The sequence below is a fragment of the Myxine glutinosa genome, chromosome 5 (assembly GCF_964187855.1).
Source record: "Myxine glutinosa chromosome 5, kmMyxGlut1.1, whole genome shotgun sequence".
Classification (NCBI taxonomy): Eukaryota; Metazoa; Chordata; class Myxini; order Myxiniformes; family Myxinidae; genus Myxine; species Myxine glutinosa.
The window spans coordinates 179,358,072-179,376,799 of record NC_136265.1 but is presented as its reverse complement, the minus strand read 5'-3'; the positions used below and the strand labels follow the sequence as shown (position 1 = coordinate 179,376,799).

At 51.0% G+C, this 18,728-nt stretch overlaps 1 protein-coding gene across 11 annotated transcripts; it reads left to right on the top strand.

The window, feature by feature from the left end:
- Window positions 1-545: 545 nt before the first annotated feature.
- Window positions 546-18,362, top strand: PDF (peptide deformylase, mitochondrial). 11 transcript variants are annotated; one of them, XM_078779172.1, is made up of 5 exons: window positions 546-586; window positions 629-975; window positions 2,730-2,940; window positions 9,984-10,149; window positions 10,652-11,259. In XM_078779172.1, exons 2-4 carry the CDS (start codon window positions 637-639, stop codon window positions 10,145-10,147), a joined length of 714 nt encoding a protein of 237 aa, XP_078635298.1. In that variant the 5' UTR covers window positions 546-586; window positions 629-636; the 3' UTR covers window positions 10,148-10,149; window positions 10,652-11,259. The 11 variants fall into 11 exon arrangements, 7 of the variants coding, with proteins under 7 accessions (XP_078635298.1, XP_078635299.1, XP_078635300.1 ...); XM_078779173.1 differs by having other exon boundaries at window positions 551-581; XM_078779174.1 differs by lacking the exon at window positions 10,652-11,259 and adding an exon at window positions 18,217-18,362 and having other exon boundaries at window positions 554-581.
- The last annotated feature ends 366 nt before the right edge of the window (window positions 18,363-18,728 follow it).

Here is an 18,728-nt window from a genome sequence, read left to right as displayed (position 1 = left end):
TGTGCGCATGCGCACTCGGGACGAGATTCCGCAACAATTTACCAAATTCACAGCCAAAGTTCACGCAACGTGGAAGTTCGTGTTCTACAATGTTCAAAATGTAAAATTCAATTGAAATTTCGTAGTTCCTCGATCATAGACAGACCGTTCAACCCCGCTTTGCGCTACGCGTGCGGGGTATCAATATGATACATCATTCTGAAAATGTTTATTTCGTTGTTTGAGCGTTAAAAGGATAACCTCATTTCCGTGATTAACCGTCGCTGCTCGTTATCTTACGCAATGATTCATATGGCGGTCTTGGGCAAGGTAAGATGGCGGATGGTTGGCTTCAACCGGGCCCATTAGTCAGCGTATTGCTTGCTCCCCATGCACTCTCGGAATGGAGATGTGGCTTGTGGAATCACGTGAAAATGTGACGATTCTGGCGACATGAAATCGCGGTCTTCTCCGAACTGCGTGATCTTTAGATGTCATCTGGTTTTCTATATTATGCGAGATTTTAGTGTTTTTTTTAACATGTCGTGGGGCCTTGTCCTTGGTGACGTGACGTGACGTGACGTGACGTGACGTGACGTGACGTGACGTGCCGTGACGTGCCGTGACGTGCCGTGCCGTGCCGTGCCAGCAAGCCCAATGTGCTGTGAAAAGGCGCCGTGTTTGTCGCGATGGATGCTGCGGTTCGCTACGAAGTCTGTCCGCTTGAGGGACGCTCCGAACGTTCGCTCCTGCACACAAGGTCCCTCCGAGGCATCCAGTGTCCGCCGATGGTTGAGGCAAAGGGCGGTCGCTGTCCGCGGAGAGGCTGAAGTTAGACAGGTCGGACACCCAGCGCTCAGGGCTCGGACCGTGGCACTAACTCCCGACGAAACGCCTTCCGCCCCGCTTGAGTTCCTGGTACGCACGATGGTACGCACGATGCGAAGGCACGACCTTGTGGGACTCGCGGCCCCTCAGGTGGGGGAACAAAAACAGGTAAACTGGGGTGGGTTTCCGACCGAGAGAAGGTGAAGGTCATTTTAGGCAAAGATTGTGAAAAGATTGATAAGTGTAAATGATCAGAGATCGAAATGAGAGATGCTGGTTCGCTTGGGTGGTGTGTGGTGGATGGTGTCTATCACTGAGACTGGTATCGTTCAATGTACGTTAACTTGTTTTTGTTTGGTAATTTTTAAACGATATATGTTTGGTTTGTGATGTTTGTGTGTACATAGTCTGGTTTGTGATGTTAGTGTGTACATAGTCTGGTTTGTGATGTTAGTGTGTACATAGTCTGGTTTGTGATGTTAATGTGTACAGCATCTGGTTTGTGATGTTAGTTTGTACATCGTCTGGTTTGTGATGTCAGTGTGTACATAGTCTGGTTTGTGATGTTAGTGTGCACATAGTCTGGTTTGTGATGTTAGTGTGCACATAGTCTGGTTTGTGATGTTAATGTGTACAGCATCTGGTTTGTGATGTTAGTTTGTACATTGTCTGGTTTGTGATGTCAGTGTGTACATAGTCTGGTTTGTGATGTTGTGCACATAGTCTGGTGTGTGAAGGTGGTAAGTGATGTCACATTGCAGTTGGTGCAATGCTCCTGACCCACATTGGTGTGCACCTGCACCTGCGGCCTGCTAGACATCCATCATATCCTGTCTAGACATCCGTCACATCCTGCCTCGACATCCGTCACGTCCTGCCTCGACATCCGTCGCATCCTGCCTCGACATCCGTCGCATCCTGCCTCGACATCCGTCACATCCTGCCTCGACATCCGTCGCATCCTGCCTCGACATCCGTCACATCCTGCCTCGACATCCGTCGCATCCCGTCCGGACATCCGTCGCATCCCGTCCGGACATCCGTCGCATCCCGTCCGGACATCCGTCGCATCCCGTCCGGACATCCGTCGCATCCCGTCTCGACATCCGTCACATCCAGTCTCGACATCCGTCACGTCCCGTCTCGACATCCGTCACGTCCCGCCTCGACATCCGTCGCATCCTGCCTCGACATCCGTCACATCCTGCCTCGACATCCGTCACATCCTGCCTCGACATCCGTCACATCCTGCCTCGACATCCATCGCATCCTGCCTCGACATCCGTCGCATCCTGCCTCGACATCCGTCACATCCTGCCTCGACATCCGTCGCATCCCGTCCGGACATCCGTCGCATCCCGTCCGGACATCCGTCGCATCCCGTCCGGACATCCGTCGCATCCCGTCCGGACATCCGTCACATCCAGTCTCGACATCCGTCACATCCCGTCTAGACAACCATTATACACTAACCATGGTTTCTGAATGGTGGATGGGAAGGGAGATATTAAAGTACAAATGCAACCGCTGCCCTGGTTGTAATCGACCAACTGCTTCCTGCAGTATCTGCAGGTTAAGTTTACTTTTTACTTTAAAAACTTTCGAAGCCTTTGTGGAATCACCAGCACCCATTTCCCCCTTCTCCTTATTTAGGGAACCAATCCACATGGATTGGATTCTGGGGTAATCGTGCGGTAGTCGAGTCTGTATTTACCATGGGGGTCTTTCACAAATGGTAACGAAACACGAAGTTACATTTTAATGCAAAAGGTGGGTCTACGGCCCATACCCGTGACCTGGTCACCCGTTTGTGGTTAACTTTGGATGAATTTTAAAACTGTAAAAGCTGAACTTTGTGAAGACCAAACTAATTTGTACAAAGACCTAAGTGATGACACGACCTTGCTTCCTCCTCGCTTTAGGTGCTCGTGATGGAATTGACTCCAGATGGTGTTGATGAGTTTGCTCCACAACTCCGTGAAGAATGGGGCGTTTCCGCATTTCCATTGAAGGTGTTCGTAAACCCAACGCTCCAGGTGCTCGACCCCGAGGTGTCGGTGCTACCTGAGGGGTGTGCCAGTGTTCGAGGTTTTTCGGCGTGTGTGCCTCGCCATCGCTCCGTCCTCATATCAGGTGGGTCTGTGACATTCGGCCTGAACTCGAGGAAGCTGCACAAAGACCCACTCGAGATCATTGATTATTCATTGAAAAGGGAACAAAGGTGTGCTGCTTCGAAGGGACGTTGTTTCGGCACAAAATGCGTCTCATACCTTCACGTTTATTTCCAAATCAAACAAGAAAACTCGACAAACAATATCTTGCAGTCGTTATGCTTGTTTGCCTCCACTTTCAATCTTGACCAATGATGACGTCATTACTGATTGCAAATATTGTCGTCATTACTGATACAGTGAATCGTTGGTTGTTTTTGATGATCGGTTCAGATTAATATCTTTCTTGCCTTTATACACTTTACTTGCACACTTGCAGAAGATTAAATGTTTCGATAATATCGGGTACCACCCCTCTAAATATACCACCATGTTTTGTTGTTGTTTTGTTGAGGAGAGGGTATTTGCATTTGAGTTCCTTTTTTTTTTTTTTTTGTATACAAGATCGAGCCTCGTGAAAGAGCTAACATTAATCACATAAAAATAAACTCGCACAAAAAACATAATGAAGGGAGCGGGAGACAAGATGGGGAGAGAGGGAACCACACAAGTACAACAGTAGAGAGCAGGGACATCGGGAGATCTGTGGGAGGGAGAGGGCTTGGGGGCAGGAGGCATGGGAAGGGAGGGGGGGGGGGGTGGGACAAGTAAAAAAACACTTGGACACTTCTAGGACTTCCAGGAAAGAAGTCGGAATTTCAAAAAAGTGGATCTGGGGTGAATTAACAGGGGAAGAAAAGATCAAGGTTTTGGATGGGGGAAGATAACAGATGGTGGTGAACTGCTGTTTTAAAAACTTGGAGGGAGGAGTGGGATTGAAGAGAGTGAGGGAGATTGTTCCAGAGGTGGGAGAAAAGAGGAATGAAAGAGTGAAGGTGAGCAGAGTCGATATTTTGGAAATTTCACCAGAAGAGGGTTGCTGGTAGATCTTGTGCGACCTGCAGGAATATTTGGCAGACAAAGCTGGGGGCGGTAGGCCGGACAGGAGTCTGTAGAAGACAGAAAGACCACCAACCTGCCTGTGGTGAGTGAGTGAAAGGCCCTTGGAGTTAGCTTCATTGCGGGAGATTCCAATGATTCTGAAAGCTTTGGTTTTAACAGCGTGAAGACGAGCTAGGTGTGAGGCAGGAACACCAGCCCAGAGGGGAGAGCAGTACTCCATTGAGCTGCGGATGAAAGCCTTGTATGTGGTGAGGAGCTTCGGTGTGCCAAGTGTTACGGATTCGTCACTTCCGTTGTTGTGGTTCTCATCCACTGTAAACATTTTTGGTTGCATGTACTATTATTGTTATCGTTTAGGTGAAATAGAGATAACTGTTTTCAAAAGGTAAAAAAGGTTAGTGTTTTAAAAGAAACCGGAAACCGGATCGGGAACCGGACGAAGAAGAAGAGAAAGAAGAAGAGGAAAAGGAGGCGGAGCGAGTGAGGTCGGAGAAGGAGCCGAGCTGCTTGGAGGTCTGGAGCAAACGTTGGCGAACAGGGGTCACTAGCGAACTTTGGGGTTTCCTGGGAAAGGGATTCCTGCGACAGAGTTGTTATCGCTGTGACAGGTAAACCTGCGTGACAGGTTTTGCGGTTGATTCCGAAGAGAATCATTGGAGTGCTGTTACGTCTCGAGAACGGACCGTTGGCCATTTTGCCTCGCGCCTGATTTCATCGCTCCAGGTTTTTCCCCTCGCTTCAACCATTTCAACGCATCCAGCCGTTAACCTGTTGTGTGTGTGTGTGTGTAACGTGGATTTTGAGTGTGAATTTGCGGTTCGCCGATTGGGAGCCGTTGAACGTCCATACCCGAAGGTGTGATTTCCCGCCGCCTCTTGAGGACACTTTTGCCTATGTTTGGCAGTGTGACTGTCAACCAAGCGGGATTCTGGTCTCGATACAACATCGTTCTGATGATCACTGGAGCGTAGATCGACTTTGGTTTGAAGCTGGGACAGAGACATTGGGAATGTTATTTTCACTCACTTGGAGCACAGTGAGTTATATTGTATGAAACTGATGGTACCATCATAGGAATGATATATTGGTTGTACAATTGATTAATATTGTTATTGTACTGTTATTCTTGTGTGACCTTAATACAATACTTGTTTAACCACCTTTAGAGGCCATTTTTCTAAAGGTGGTTAAACAAGTATTGTATTAAGGTCACACAAGAATAACTGACATATGTAAGGTAACATATGTAACATATGTAACATATGTAAGGTAACATATGTAAGGAAACCTTAATACAATACTTGTTTGTTGGTAACAATTGGTGTGGTTTCACCATTGATCTTTGACATACAGAATAACACATCTTTCTGCCGTGACTCCTCTCGGGGCTCGGAAGTACACCGTGACCGGGGTTCGGGGAGGAGCACGTAAAACAAGGAAGGACTTCACACGACGGAGGATGCCCAGTCGGCAACTGGCTTTGAAGGCCAGCTTGGAAATGTGTTTTTCCCAGGAAAGATCATGGCAGATAGTAAGACCCAAAAGCTTGAGCGACAGAACTTCTTGGAGAGAATTGTTGAGAAAGTAGATGGGAGGGTTGTTCAGTCGGTCTTTTCAGAGAGACAAAGTGAGTGTGAGATTTGTCAGGATTGAAAGACATGTTCCACTTGTTTGACAGTGTGATTTTGTCCAGGTCTGCAGAGAGTGAGGAGGCTGCAGGCTGCCGATCTAAGGGATGAGGAATGGAGCAGCAGAGAGTGGAGTCATCAGCAAAGAGATAGAGAGGATTTTCAAGAGTCGGAGAGATCATTGATGAAGACCAGAAATAGCACAGGGCCCAGAACACTGCCTTGGGGAACACCAGCCCGAAGAGGAAGGGGAGATGAGAGAAGTCCATTCAGGGCCACACGTTGCCTACAGCCAGAGAGGAAGTCCGCAAGCCATGCGTGGAGATTTTCCATGGATACCATAGGAGTAGAGTTTGGTGAGCAGAGCTGGGTGCCAGACCGTATTGAAGGCACATGATATGTCAAGGGAGACGGCTCTAATTTCCTGTTTGACATCGAGGACCTCCATCCATTGTTGAGATAGCAGAAGCAGCATGTCCAGAGTAGAATGACCTGGTCTGAATCCAAATTGATGATCAGAGACCATGCCATTGGAGAAGAGGACGGATTTGATATCCGAAGGAATGATCGATTCCATGACGTTGCTGATAATTTGGAGCAGGCTAATTGGTCTGTAGTTGCAAGGATCTGTTTTGCACCTTTTATGTGTAAAGCGGTAATGTTTGCTGATTTCCAAACTGATGGAAGATGACCTTGAGCAAAAGAGAGGGTGAAGAGAACAGAGAGAGGGTGTGAAAGAGCGGCAGAGCAGGATTTTAGGACGCGTGGGCTGATGCCGTCTGGTCCAGTTGCAGAATCAGTCGAGGATTGACAGAAACTTCTCCACCTTGTCAGGAGAGAAGGACACAGAGTCCAGGAGCAGCTGGGTACGACTGGGTAAGGTGGGAACAGAGAGAGATGGGTTTGGGACACAAGATTTTGAGGCAAACACAGAGTTGAGGCATTCGGCTTTGTCACGTGTGGTGTCAACTGTGTAACTGTTTGAGGTAAGGGAGGGGATGGAGGGGGAACAAACACCAGAAACAGATTTGACCAGACACCACCAGGATTTGGAGGAGGGAGACAGGTTTGAGAGTTCAGACTTGAGAGTGGAGAGATAGTGCTTCCTGGCTCTCCTGAGGGTAGACACACACTTCTTTCGGGCTTTGTGAAAGGAAATGAGATACCCTTTGTTTGTTACTTGCAAAATCCAATATTTTTCAAGTGTATTGGACGATTGCGTTTGTTGTCCCCCGTCGCTCAGCGGACGAAAGGGGGACTATGGCTTTTCCCTCCGTCCGTGTGTCCGTGTGTCCGTCCGTCCATGCGGGCGTGCGTGTGGCGTGCGTGCGTAAGCGAAGGACCGCATTCGAATTTGGTGTGTGGGTGCAACCCACGTCAAAATCCAAGATGGCCGCCGCCATGTATGTCTGAACCTTGTAACCTGCATATCTTTAAAAATAAGCGAAGTACCAACTTCTAATCTGGTGTGTGGGTGTATCTAGGCATAAGGAAGAACGCTATTGAAAATTGGGTCGCCACGTCAAAATCCAAGATGGCCACCGCCATGTATGTCTGAACCTTGAGATGAATATCTTGAAAAATAAGCGAAGTACCAACTTCTAATTTGGTGTGTGTGTGTATCTCGGCATAAGGACGAACGCTATTGAAAATTGGGTCGCCACGTCAAATTCCAAGATGGCCGCCGCCATGTATGTCTGAAACATTTGAGATGAATGTCTTGAACAATAAGCAAAGTACCAACTTCTAATTTGGTGTGGGTGTATCTCGGCATAAGGAAGAACGCTATTGAAACTTGGGTCGCCACGTCAAAATCCAAGATGGCCACCACCATATATATATGTCTGAACCTTGTGAGCGAAATATCTTGAAAAATAAGCGAAGTACCAACTTCTAATCTGGTGTGTGGGTGTATCTAGGCACAAGCAAGAACTCTGTTTAAAATTGGGTCGCCACGTCAAAATCCCAGATGGCCGCCGCCATGTATGTCTGATGCCATGTATGTCTGAACCTTGTAACCTGCATATCTTGAAAAATTAGCGAAGTACCAACTTCTAATCTGGTGTGTGGGTGTATCTAGGCATGAGGAAGAAGGCTATTGAAAATTGGGTCGCCACGTCAAAATCCAAGATGGCCACCGCCATGTATGTCTGAACATTGTGAGATTAATATCTTGAAAAATAAGCGAAGTACCTTCTGGTGTGTGGGTGTATCTAGGCATAAGGAAGAACGCTATTGAAAATTGGGTCGCCATGTCAAAATCCAAGATGGCCGCCTCCATGTTTGTCTGACCCTTGTGAGCGAAATATCATATCATAGCATGTTTTCTGCGTGTTCCACTTTGTCAACTCGCATCACTTCCCCGACGGGGGACCTAGGCGTAACGCTTGTTATTCTGTCTGTTTGTTTGTCACCGGTTTACAGGCCACAATTCTAAACCGATAGTCATGAAACCAACAAGTTGTAGATGTCGTCACAATTGAGAAGCCTATTGATTGAGGTCAAAGGTGAAAGGTCATCTGGAGGTCGAATTTCTAGTCGCCATTTTTCATCCGATTGACTTTAAAATTAAACAGCATTTGCATAGTGCCTCATTGAATTGGGAAACCAACTATTTGAAGTCAAAATGTCAAAGGTCAACTCATGGTCAAACTTCCAAAATGAATTTTCTTCTGAAAAATCATCAATTTTCATATGATTGACTTGGAAATTGAACAGCATTTGCACATTGCATCACTAAATTGGAAAACTATTTTTTAAGGTCAAAGGCCAACTCAAGGTCAAACTTCTAAAATCATCCATTTTCATCTGAAAAAATCGTCACTTTTCATCCTATTGATGCGAGTTTTGCTCAAGATTGTCAATTTTAATCTTTATGAAATGGACAATTTGATGGATCAATGGCAACCTTTTTTTTTGAGGGGGGGGGGGGGGTTGTATTTTGCAAGTATCGTGCTCTGCATTGTTTCATCAGTTTGTGTCTGTCCGCACAGAAGTAAGCTTTTCTCTGCAACTGTTAGTCCGATTGACAGGAAATTTTCACCATTGGTGCGCCTCCTCCTGTATAATGTTGAGGATAACTATGACGTCATCGGTCACGTGCTACGGGCACCATATTGGAAAACCCGAAAAAATTTGCACTGATATTTATTGAGCGTCATCTAAGGATAAATTTAGAGAAAAAAAAATGACCAGTCACATGGTTCGGCCACCATATTTGTTTTAATAACAAAAGCCTTAAAAACGACCAAAAGTTTTTCTCCAAAACGGCTAAACAGATCGAGGCAAAACATTACATGCATGATCGCATACCCATGACGAACAAAAAGTTCCATGACCAAGAAGTCATAGGTCACATGGTTTGCCAGCTATGATTTTTTGAAGAATAAAACTTTAAAAAGCCACTCCTCCAGAATGGCTGAACAGATCAAATGGAAGCTTCAAACATATGTTCCCCATGCCTTGCACATACCATGCTGTCCTTGAAAAATGCATAAGTCACATGGTTTGGTGGCCATATTGGATTGAACGAAAATCTTTTTAAAATACTATCTCTTGAAATGCTTTATTGATCGATGTGAAACTTCAAAGTAATGTAGCAGTCGTAAAGCAGAACATGTGTTTAAAATTACAATACGATTGGTCTTGCGTTCTGGCAGCCAGAAGTTGTTATTGTTTGAGGAAGAAGAAACTGTTCTCCAGCCATGCGAGTTTTCAATATATGTTAATTATGTACCGATTGAAGTCAGTGGCATCCTGTCTATTAATTACATAGTCTTTTAATTATGTACTATCAGAATGTACCTTTCGACGCTTTGGACTGCTGAGACCCATTGGACTTTTGAAGTGCCTTTAAGACCCATAATAGCCCAACATACCCTGAAGATCCTTAAATACCACGAAGATCCAAAAGACCGAGGACTCAAAACACCCCAATGACCCAAAATGCCAAAAAGACCCAGAGGACCCAAAAGAGCCATAGGACCCTGATGACCCAAAAGACTCCGGTGATGCAAAAGACCCCGAGGACAGCCTCATTAAAAAAATTTTTAAATACAATACCGAATCTAGTTTTATAAAATACGTCATGTGTCACGCGTGTCTGATGAGAGTGGGGTTGTACAAAATAATTAAAGAATGTACAAAATACACCTCACAAACACGTCCGGGCGAGGGTCTGCAGTCTCTGATTGCTCTTTCTTGTTTTGTAATGTTTTAAAACGTGTATAAAGGACCCACAATGGAAACGTCGTTCCTACCTGCTGATGCAGTGGTTAAAGGAGGTGGTTGTAGAAATGTTTCTTTGAGCCATTCCGACCGAGCCTTGCAAAGGAGGTTCCATGAGTAGTCTGCCTTCTGGGCGTTGCTGTCCACGATGATACGAGGCCCAGCTCTGTGCTTCATTTTTTAAATTTCCCATTTCCTCTTTTTATAGGTGTGGATGTGAATGGACGACCTGTGAGTTGGGTTGCGCATAATTGGGCAGCACGTGTTGTTCAGCACGAGATGGATCACCTGTCTGGAATATTGTACATTGATCGCATGGACACAAAGACCTTTACAAACCTCTACTGGAAGGAAACTGAAACAGGTTGTTGAAGGTAAAGGAAGAGGTTGTTGTTGAGTTTGTCATGTTTGCAGTATCAAAACATGCCAAATGGAATGTTATCATGTTGTTGTACACATGTAATGTTTGCAGTATCAGAACATGCCAAATGGAATGTTATCATGTTGTAGTACACATGTAATGTTTGCAGTATCAGAACATGCCAAATGGAATGTTATCATGTTGTAGTACACATGTAATGTTTGCAGTATCAGAACATGCCAAATGGAATGTTATCATGTTGTAGTACACATGTAATGTTTGCAGTATCAGAACATGCCAAATGGAATGTTATCATGTTGTAGTACACATGTAATGTTTGCAGTATCAGAACATGCCAAATGGAATGTTATCATGTTGTAGTACACATGTAATGTTTGCAAGAATAAAATATGCATTGTTATGAATGTACAAAATACACCTTTTTTGTACTAATATGATCTGCTAATGTCGTGCTCTTGCCTGTTTGGTGCTCCCATATGAGCACTTTGTCTTAGGTCATGATGCTGCAGACCGGGTTCAAGTCCCGAGCACGGTGTCGATTTGTCCATTGTCTTACGAATCGGGGCTCTGTTGGCGACAAAATGATTACAATGTGCAACTGGATACGGATGGTGGAAAAAAAAAAATAATAATGGAAATGCCAGCGGACACGGGTCGTACAACATACAGGTAGTGGACAAAAAAAACAATGGTAACGCCAGTGTACACGGGCCGTACAACATAGAGGTAGTGGACAAAAAAAATTGGAACAGCCTGGATACAGGAAGTGGACAAAAAAAATGGCAACGCCAGTGTACACGGGTCGTACAACATACAGGGAGTGGACATTAAAATGGAAAAGCCTTGATGCACGGGCTGTGCAACATACAGGTAGTGGACAAAAAAAACAATGGTAACGCCAGTGTACACGGGCCGTACAACATACAGGGCGTGGACAAAAAAATGGGAAAGCCTTGATGCACGGGCTGTGCAACATACAGGTAGTGGACAAACAAAAAAATGGTAACGCCAGTGTACACGGGCCGTACAACATACAGGTAGTGGACAAACAAAAAAGGAAACGCCAATGTACACGGCGTGTGCAACATGTATGGAAACACTCCATGTATGGAAATGAAAACACTTACATATTTCATGTGCACATCACCTACGTGTGGTATGTGATGTGCACATGAAATATGTAAGTGTTTTCCCGGCTGTCCTCTCGATGTGTATATCGCAGCGGCTTGTCTCCGGTATAAAGAGCCAGCCTGGTATCAAGAGCCAGCCTGGTATCAAGAGCCAGCCTGGTATCAAGAGCCAGCCTGGTACAAAGATCCAGTAAAGCGCGGCGTTACGCGCGCTGCTTGCGAGCAAGGAGGAAGCGGACAAGCGGTAACTTATAAGCGTCTTTATTTCAGGAGCTCACTGTAACACTGGCGTGCTCCGGGCTGCGCGCCCGGTGTATATCATGAGGCCACGCCTACCCCTCGGGCGTGGCCACCGCCCACTTGGTGCGCGGAATGATGTCACCACGCCAGTGGGCTTTTGTGTCCGCCACACGCGCCCCCCCAGAATTCGCGCGCACCTGGAGGGCCAGTTTGCGGGGCAGACGAATGACCCGGCCGAAGCGCCCCCTGGCGATCGGCGGCGTCCGGGGTGCAGGGATGCCAGGTGGGATGCCCCTGGCTGCCCCTGGGATGGGTGCAGGACCGGGGGGCGGCGTGGCGGCGGGGCTGGGCGGTGACGGGGGTCCGCCCGCAGGGGGGCGGCCCCGACGTGGGGGTCGGGCCACTGGCGGTGGATGGTCCACGTCGAGGTGGGCCGGCTTGAGGCGGTCTACCGAAACGCGGTCAGGAGTACCGCCGATGTCCAGGGTGAAGTGCTTCGCCCCGGTCTCCAGCACGCGGAAAGGCCCGTCGTACGGGGGCCGCAGTGGTGTCCGGTGGGCATCGTGGCGGACGAAGACGTACTCCGCCGTGCGAAGCTCCGGGGCGACGTGCGTCGGTGGGTGCCCGTGGCATGCCGTTGGCACCGGGGCGAACCTCTGGGCGGTCTCTTGCAGAGCGGAGCGCTGCTGTGCCGCGGACCATGGTGCCGTGGAGTCGGGGAGGAACTCGCCCGGCACCCGCAGCGGTTGCCCGAAGACCAACTCCGCCGCGGATGCGCGCAGGTCCTCCTTGGGCGCCGTCCGGAGGCCCAGCAGGACCCAGGGGAGCCTGTCGACCCAGCCGCCATCGCGGAGGGTGGCCCGGAGCGCGGCCTTCAATGAGCGGTGAAATCGCTCACACAGGCCGTTAGCCTGGGGGTGGTAGGCCGTGGTTCGGTGCAGCCGGACCCCGAGCCCCTGCGCGACCGCCCCCCAGAGCTCCGAGGAGAACTGGGGGCCGCGGTCGGACGAGATGTCTGAGGGGGCGCCGAACCGGGCGACCCAGGTGGCGATGAAAGCCTGCGCGACATCGGCCGCCGTTGTCGACGCCAAGGGCACGGCCTCTGGCCACCGGGTGGTGCGGTCCACCATGGTGAGGACGTAGGTGAAATCCCGCGAGGGGGGCAGAGGTCCCACCAGGTCCACGTGGACGTGGTCAAACCGGCGTTCCGGCACCGTGAACGGGGCCAACGGGGCCTGGGTGTGCCGGTGCACCTTGGCGCGCTGGCACGCGAGGCACGTCCTGGCCCAGCCGCGGACGGCCTTCCGGGGGCCATGCCAGACGAACTTGTCGGCGATCAGCCTTTGGGAGGCCCTCGCGCCCGGGTGGGACAGGCCGTGGATGGCGTCAAACACCTGGCGCTGCCAGCCCGCGGGCACGATGGGGCGAGGACGCCCGAGGGAGACGTCACACAAGAGGGACGCGCCTGCGCCGTCGAATGCCACCTAGGTGACGCGGAGGCCCGTGACGGCGGTCCGCAAGGCCTGGACGTCGGGGTCAGCGGCCTGGTCCGCTGCCATCCGGGCATAGTCGATGCCGAGGTGGACTGCGTGGGCGACGGCCCGGGAAAGGCAATCCGCCACCGGGTTGTCCTTCCCCGCGACGTGCTGGATGTCCGTCGTGTACTCGGACACGGCCGAGAGGTGACGCTGCTGCCGGGCCGACCACGGCTCGGTGACCTTGCCCATCGCGAAGATCAGCGGCTTGTGGTCGACGAAGGCAGTGAACGCACGGCCATCGAGCAGATGGCGGAAGTGCCTGACCGCCAAGTGAAGCCCGAGCAACTCGCGGTCGAAGGTACTGTAACGGCGTTCGGGCGGGCGAAGCTGCCGGCTAAAGAACGCCAGCGGTTGCCGAGCTCCACGCACCCATTGCTCGTGCACCGCGCCCACCGCGTAGTCCGAGGCATCGGTGGTGAGGGCGATCGGTGCATCGGGCGCCAGGTGCGCGAGCATGGTGGCGTTAGCCAAGGCGAGCTTCGCGCCCGTGAACGCCGTGTCCATCTGCTCGGTCCAGGTAACGTCGCCTTTGCCCGGCTTACCTCGGAGAGCTTCGTGCAGGGGGCGCAGGAGCTGGGCGATACGGGGCAGGAACCGATGGTAAAAGTTCACCATGCCCAGGAACTCCTGCAGCCCTCTGATCGTGCGGGGGTGCGGAAACCCCTTCACCGCCTCCACCTTGGCTGGCAGGGGGACGGCTCCGTGCCTGGTGACACGGTGCCCCAGAAAATCGATTATGGTGGCGCCGAACCGGCACTTTGCGGGGTTCACAATCAGGCCATGCTGGCCCAGGCGTTCGAAGAGCGTGCGGAGGTGGCGTAGGTGCTCTTCGCGGGACGCGCTGGCGACGAGGATATCGTCCAGGTAGACGTAGACAAAATCCAAGTCACGCAGGACGCTGTCCATCAGTCGCTGGAACGCCTGAGCCGCATTCTTCAGACCGAAGGGCATGCGCAGGAACTCGAAGAGTCCGAATGGCGTGATGACCGCCGTCTTCGGGACGTCCTCCGGCCTGACGGGGACCTGGTGGTAGCCGCGTATGAGGTCCACCTTCGAGAAGAAGGACATGCCCGCCAAACGGGCGGAAAGGTCCTGAATGTGGGGGACGGGGTAGCGGTCGGGAGTCGTGGCGTCATTGAGACGGCGATAGTCCCCGCACGGTCGCCATCCCCCGCCGGGCTTCGGCACGATGTGCAGCGGCGACGCCCAAGCGCTCTCTGAGCGCCGAACGATGCCGAGTCGCTCCAGGGTAGCGAACCCCGCTTTTGCCACCGCCAGCTTCGTCGGCTCGAGGCGGCGTGCCCGGGCGTAGACCGGTGGCCCGACGGTGGGGATGTGATGGGCCACCCCGTGCTTGACGGCCCCCGCCGAGAAGGTGGGCCGCGTGAGGGCCGGGAAGCCGGCGAGGAGGCGGGTGAATGCGTCCTGCCGGAAGCGTACAGACCAACGTGGCCGGAACCGAACCGTTCGGCAAGCCGCTTGGCAAGCCGCTCGTTGAGCTGGGCAACGCACAAGCGAGCGAGCTGAACGTCTCAGCCTGGACAAGACGTCTGCGCTTGACGTCGACCAGGAGCCCATTAGCGCACAGGAAGTCCGCGCCAAGCAGTGCCATGGGCACGTCGGCGGTGACGAACGTCCATCGGAAAACCTGCCCTCCGAACCGCAGAGAGAGGCAGCGTTTTCCGTACGTACGGATGGGCGTCCCGTTCGCGGCAAGCAGCGCGGGGCCGCCACCCGCGGCGTGCTTGTCTGACGTGCCGGTGGGAACGACACTCACCTGCGCTCCCGTGTCGCACAGGTAACGGCGCCCGGAGAAGGTGTCCGTTATGAACAGCAGGCTGCTCGAACGGCCGGCGCTCATCGCCACTATTGAGCGCCGGCCCAGGCGTTTCCCGACCTGTTGAAGGAGCATGGCGGATGACACTGCCGAGCTTCGTGGCCGAACTTGGCGTGGAACCAGCACCAGGTGGTGGAGCTGGAGGAGCGCGGCTGGCTCCGCCAGGCCGGTGGAGTTGGCGGGTTTCCCCGCGGTGGCGGTTTTCGCCGCGGCGGTGGGCGGGGCGTGGCGGCGGTCACGAGGTGCGTATCAGCATGCTGCGTATGCTGTAGAAGCTGATGCTGTGGATCAGCAGCAGCAGCATCAGCAGCAGCATCAGCAGCATCAGCCACGAGGGCCGTGACGGCCACGCCGACTCTCGCCCGCGTGTCCGAAGCGGCGAAGTACTTGTCCGCCTCGGCTGCCAATGCTCGGGGTTCCGTTAGCCCGGTCCCGGCCAACGCGAGGCGAACCTGCGCTGGAAGTTGGCGACGGAAAAGCGCCCGGAATATAGAACCGGGGGCTTCGTCGCCCAACAGTGACAGCATATGGTCCATTCGGACCGACGGGCGCGTGTCACCGAGCTCGGGGAGATCCAGGAGGCGGTCGGCCCGTGCGTCGTCCGTGAGGCCGAACGTGGCTAGGAGTAGCCGCTTGAGTGCCTCGTACTTGTGGCCGTCCGGTGGGTGGCGAAGGACGGACACAACTCGAGCGGCTGTGCCGGGCCCGAGGGAGGCGACGACGTGGCAATAGCGAGTGTCATCGCCGGTGAGGCGCCGAAGCTGAAATTGGGCTTCGGCCTGGACGAACCAGACTTTGGCCTGAGCCTCCCAAAATTCGGGAAGTTTGATGAAGTTGGCCATGGCAATGGCGTCGCGTGTGGAAGGATCGCTCCGGCAGATCCAACGTCAAGGGGGTCACCAGTAAAGCGCGGCGTTACGCGCGCTGCTTGCGAGCAAGGAGGAAGCGGACAAGCGGTAACTTATAAGCGTCTTTATTTCCGGAGCTCACTGTAACACTGGCGTGCTCCGGGCTGCGCGCCCGGTGTATATCATGAGGCCACGCCTACCCCTCGGGCGTGGCCACCGCCCACTTGGTGCGCGGAATGATGTCACCACGCCAGTGGGCTTTTGTGTCCGCCACACCAGCCTTGTATCAAGAGCCAGCCTGGTACAAAGAGCCAGCCTGGTACCAAGAGCCAGCCTGGTACCAAGAGCCAGCCTGGTATCAAGAGCCAGCCTTGTACCAAGAGCCAGCCTGGTATCAAGAGCCAGCCTGGTGTACACTTACATCTATCTATAATTCCAGTAATCTCTGTGTGTATGTATGTATGTATGTATGTATGTATGTCTGTGACCGCTGTTTCTCGACAACCACGGGTCCGATATACTTGAAACTTGCCAGGTATATTGCTGGGGACCCGAGGATGTGCCTTTTCAAGGTTTCATATTAATCGGACAAGTAGTTACCGAGCTATGTCCAAAAAACGATTCAACCAATCAGAGAGCAGCGAGCTATCACGTGTGCCGAACGTGCCGAACAGACTCTGCCTCGGACGGCACATTTGAGAGCGTATTCATTTATTTCACGTTGGCAAACTATGTTGGCGTTAAACTATGTTTTAAAACTAATTAAAACTACTTTGCGATTCTTTCGCTTTCCTGCGCGTTTGTGCACGCTATGGCGATTTCTTTACCAAACTCCGCAAGCCGTTCGCTTTGGACCAAACCATTTCATGTAAATAGAGGGGGGGGATTGTCACCGTACTCGCAAGCCGTTCGCTTTGGACCAAACCATTTCATGTAAATAGAGGGGGGGGATATAATTTTAGATATATATATATAGTACGGGCATGCCCTAGTATTTCATAAAGACACTATGTAAAACACTTACATATTTCATAAAGAGCCTGGTATAAAGAGCCAGCCTGGTATAAAGAGCCAGCCTGGTACAAAGAGCCAGCGTTGTACCAAGAGCCAGCGTTGTACCAAGAGCCAGCGTTGTACCAAGAGCCAGCCTGGTATAAAGAGCCAGCCTTGTACCAAGAGCCAGCCTTGTACCAAGAGCCAGCCTGGTATCAATAGCCAGCCTGGTATCAAGAGCCAGCCTGGTATCAAGAGCCAGCCTGGTATAAAGAGCCAGCCTGGTATAAAGAGCCAGCCTGGTATAAAGAGCCAGCCTGGTATCAAGAGCCAGCCTGGTACAAAGAGCCAGCCTGGTACAAAGAGCCAGCCTGGTACAAAGAGCCAGCCTGGTACAAAGAGCCAGCCTGGTATCAAGAGCCAGCCTGGTACCAAGAGCCAGCCTGGTACCAAGAGCCAGCCTGGTATCAAGAGCCACCCTGGTATAAAGAGCCACCCTGGTACAAAGAGCCACCCTGGTACAAAGAGCCACCCTGGTACAAAGAGCCACCCTGGTACAAAGAGCCACCCTGGTATAAAGAGCTAGCCTTGCTGCAAGATGAGACCTTATTGACTTTGGATGAGGTGTAAGTATTAGGACATGTTTGGCAGACGCTCTAGTGTCGAAGTCTGTGAGGATTCCAAATGTATCACGAGGATCTATCTGAAAGGTGATGTCAGCCTGGGAAAAAGAAGGAAAGACATCATCCTGGAATGGCAACAGTGGGCGGAAGCGCATGCTCGACAATCGTGAACCCAACTAAATGGCAACCTGTTGGTGTTTCCATTTATTTTTTATCCATTACCTGTATGTGGCAGTGCACCCAAAACTACATACCTGGTCACACGTGTACAAGTGGATATTGTTTTGGAATTAGCAACAACTTGAACTTTGCTAATGTCCTTGTCGGCTGGCCGGATGCTGTACAGTTATGCACACTCACCTCAAAGCTGTCTCGCCGGGGTTTGAATCCCGCATCAGCTACAAACGGTCTTCCTGGTGTTTCACGGGCGGTTTGATTCATCAAGGTGTGTGCTGTCCCTCGGATGGACGTTAAACTGGGCTCGCATCTACCTGTCTTATGTTATTACCTTGTTGATGTTAATTGTTAAGAATACCGCAACATCCTTCGCGAAGCCGGCGAGTTATCACCGGCACCATAAACAAATTGCAAATCCCTGCTCTTACCGACAGAGGGCATTGCATCAGCGGTACACCTGCACCTTCGGCCAATGATGCCTTGTGCTGCGTACAAAATAGGATGAAGAAGAAGAAGATGAATGTCCTCGTAGTTCATGTTAAAATACACTGTTGTGTCTTAATTTCCTTGTCCTGCCTGTGGTTGATCTACAAGCTTGTTTAAACCTTTTGAATCGCTTTATAAAAATTAAAATATTTTCTCTTGTTTTAATTGTCTTTTTTCTTTTTTTCAGGTGAGTTTGTATGATACATATCACCTTTTGGATGTGAGAGTGGATATTTCGACCTCCACACACTAATTGTACGATTGTCCATTGATCTGTGAAATTGTACGTTAAAAGGTTAATTAAATAATACCATTAAGTATAAAGTTTCTGAAACGTTTTACTGTATTAACGCATCGATTCATTTTTGTGCAGCATGTGCATGTTGGTTGCATCATTGCTGGGAGTGCAGTTGTGCTGCTTATGCAAGGTGCCCTGGAGGTGAGAGCAGGAGTTTATCATTTTGGTCCATACTCTTCACAAAGAACACCGTGGAATCTTTAGCGTCCACCAACTAATGCTAGCAGACAGGACACCAGGCTTAAAGTTCACATAAGACACCGTGTATTCTGCTTGTGAAGCTCCAATCCCACAGTTTATAGCTGGGACACCAAAAAGACTGCAGGAGGTGCTAAGCAGCAGTCGCTGGACTTTCCACTTGAGACAAAGGTTATGATCGAGGTGTGGAAGCGTTTCCTTGG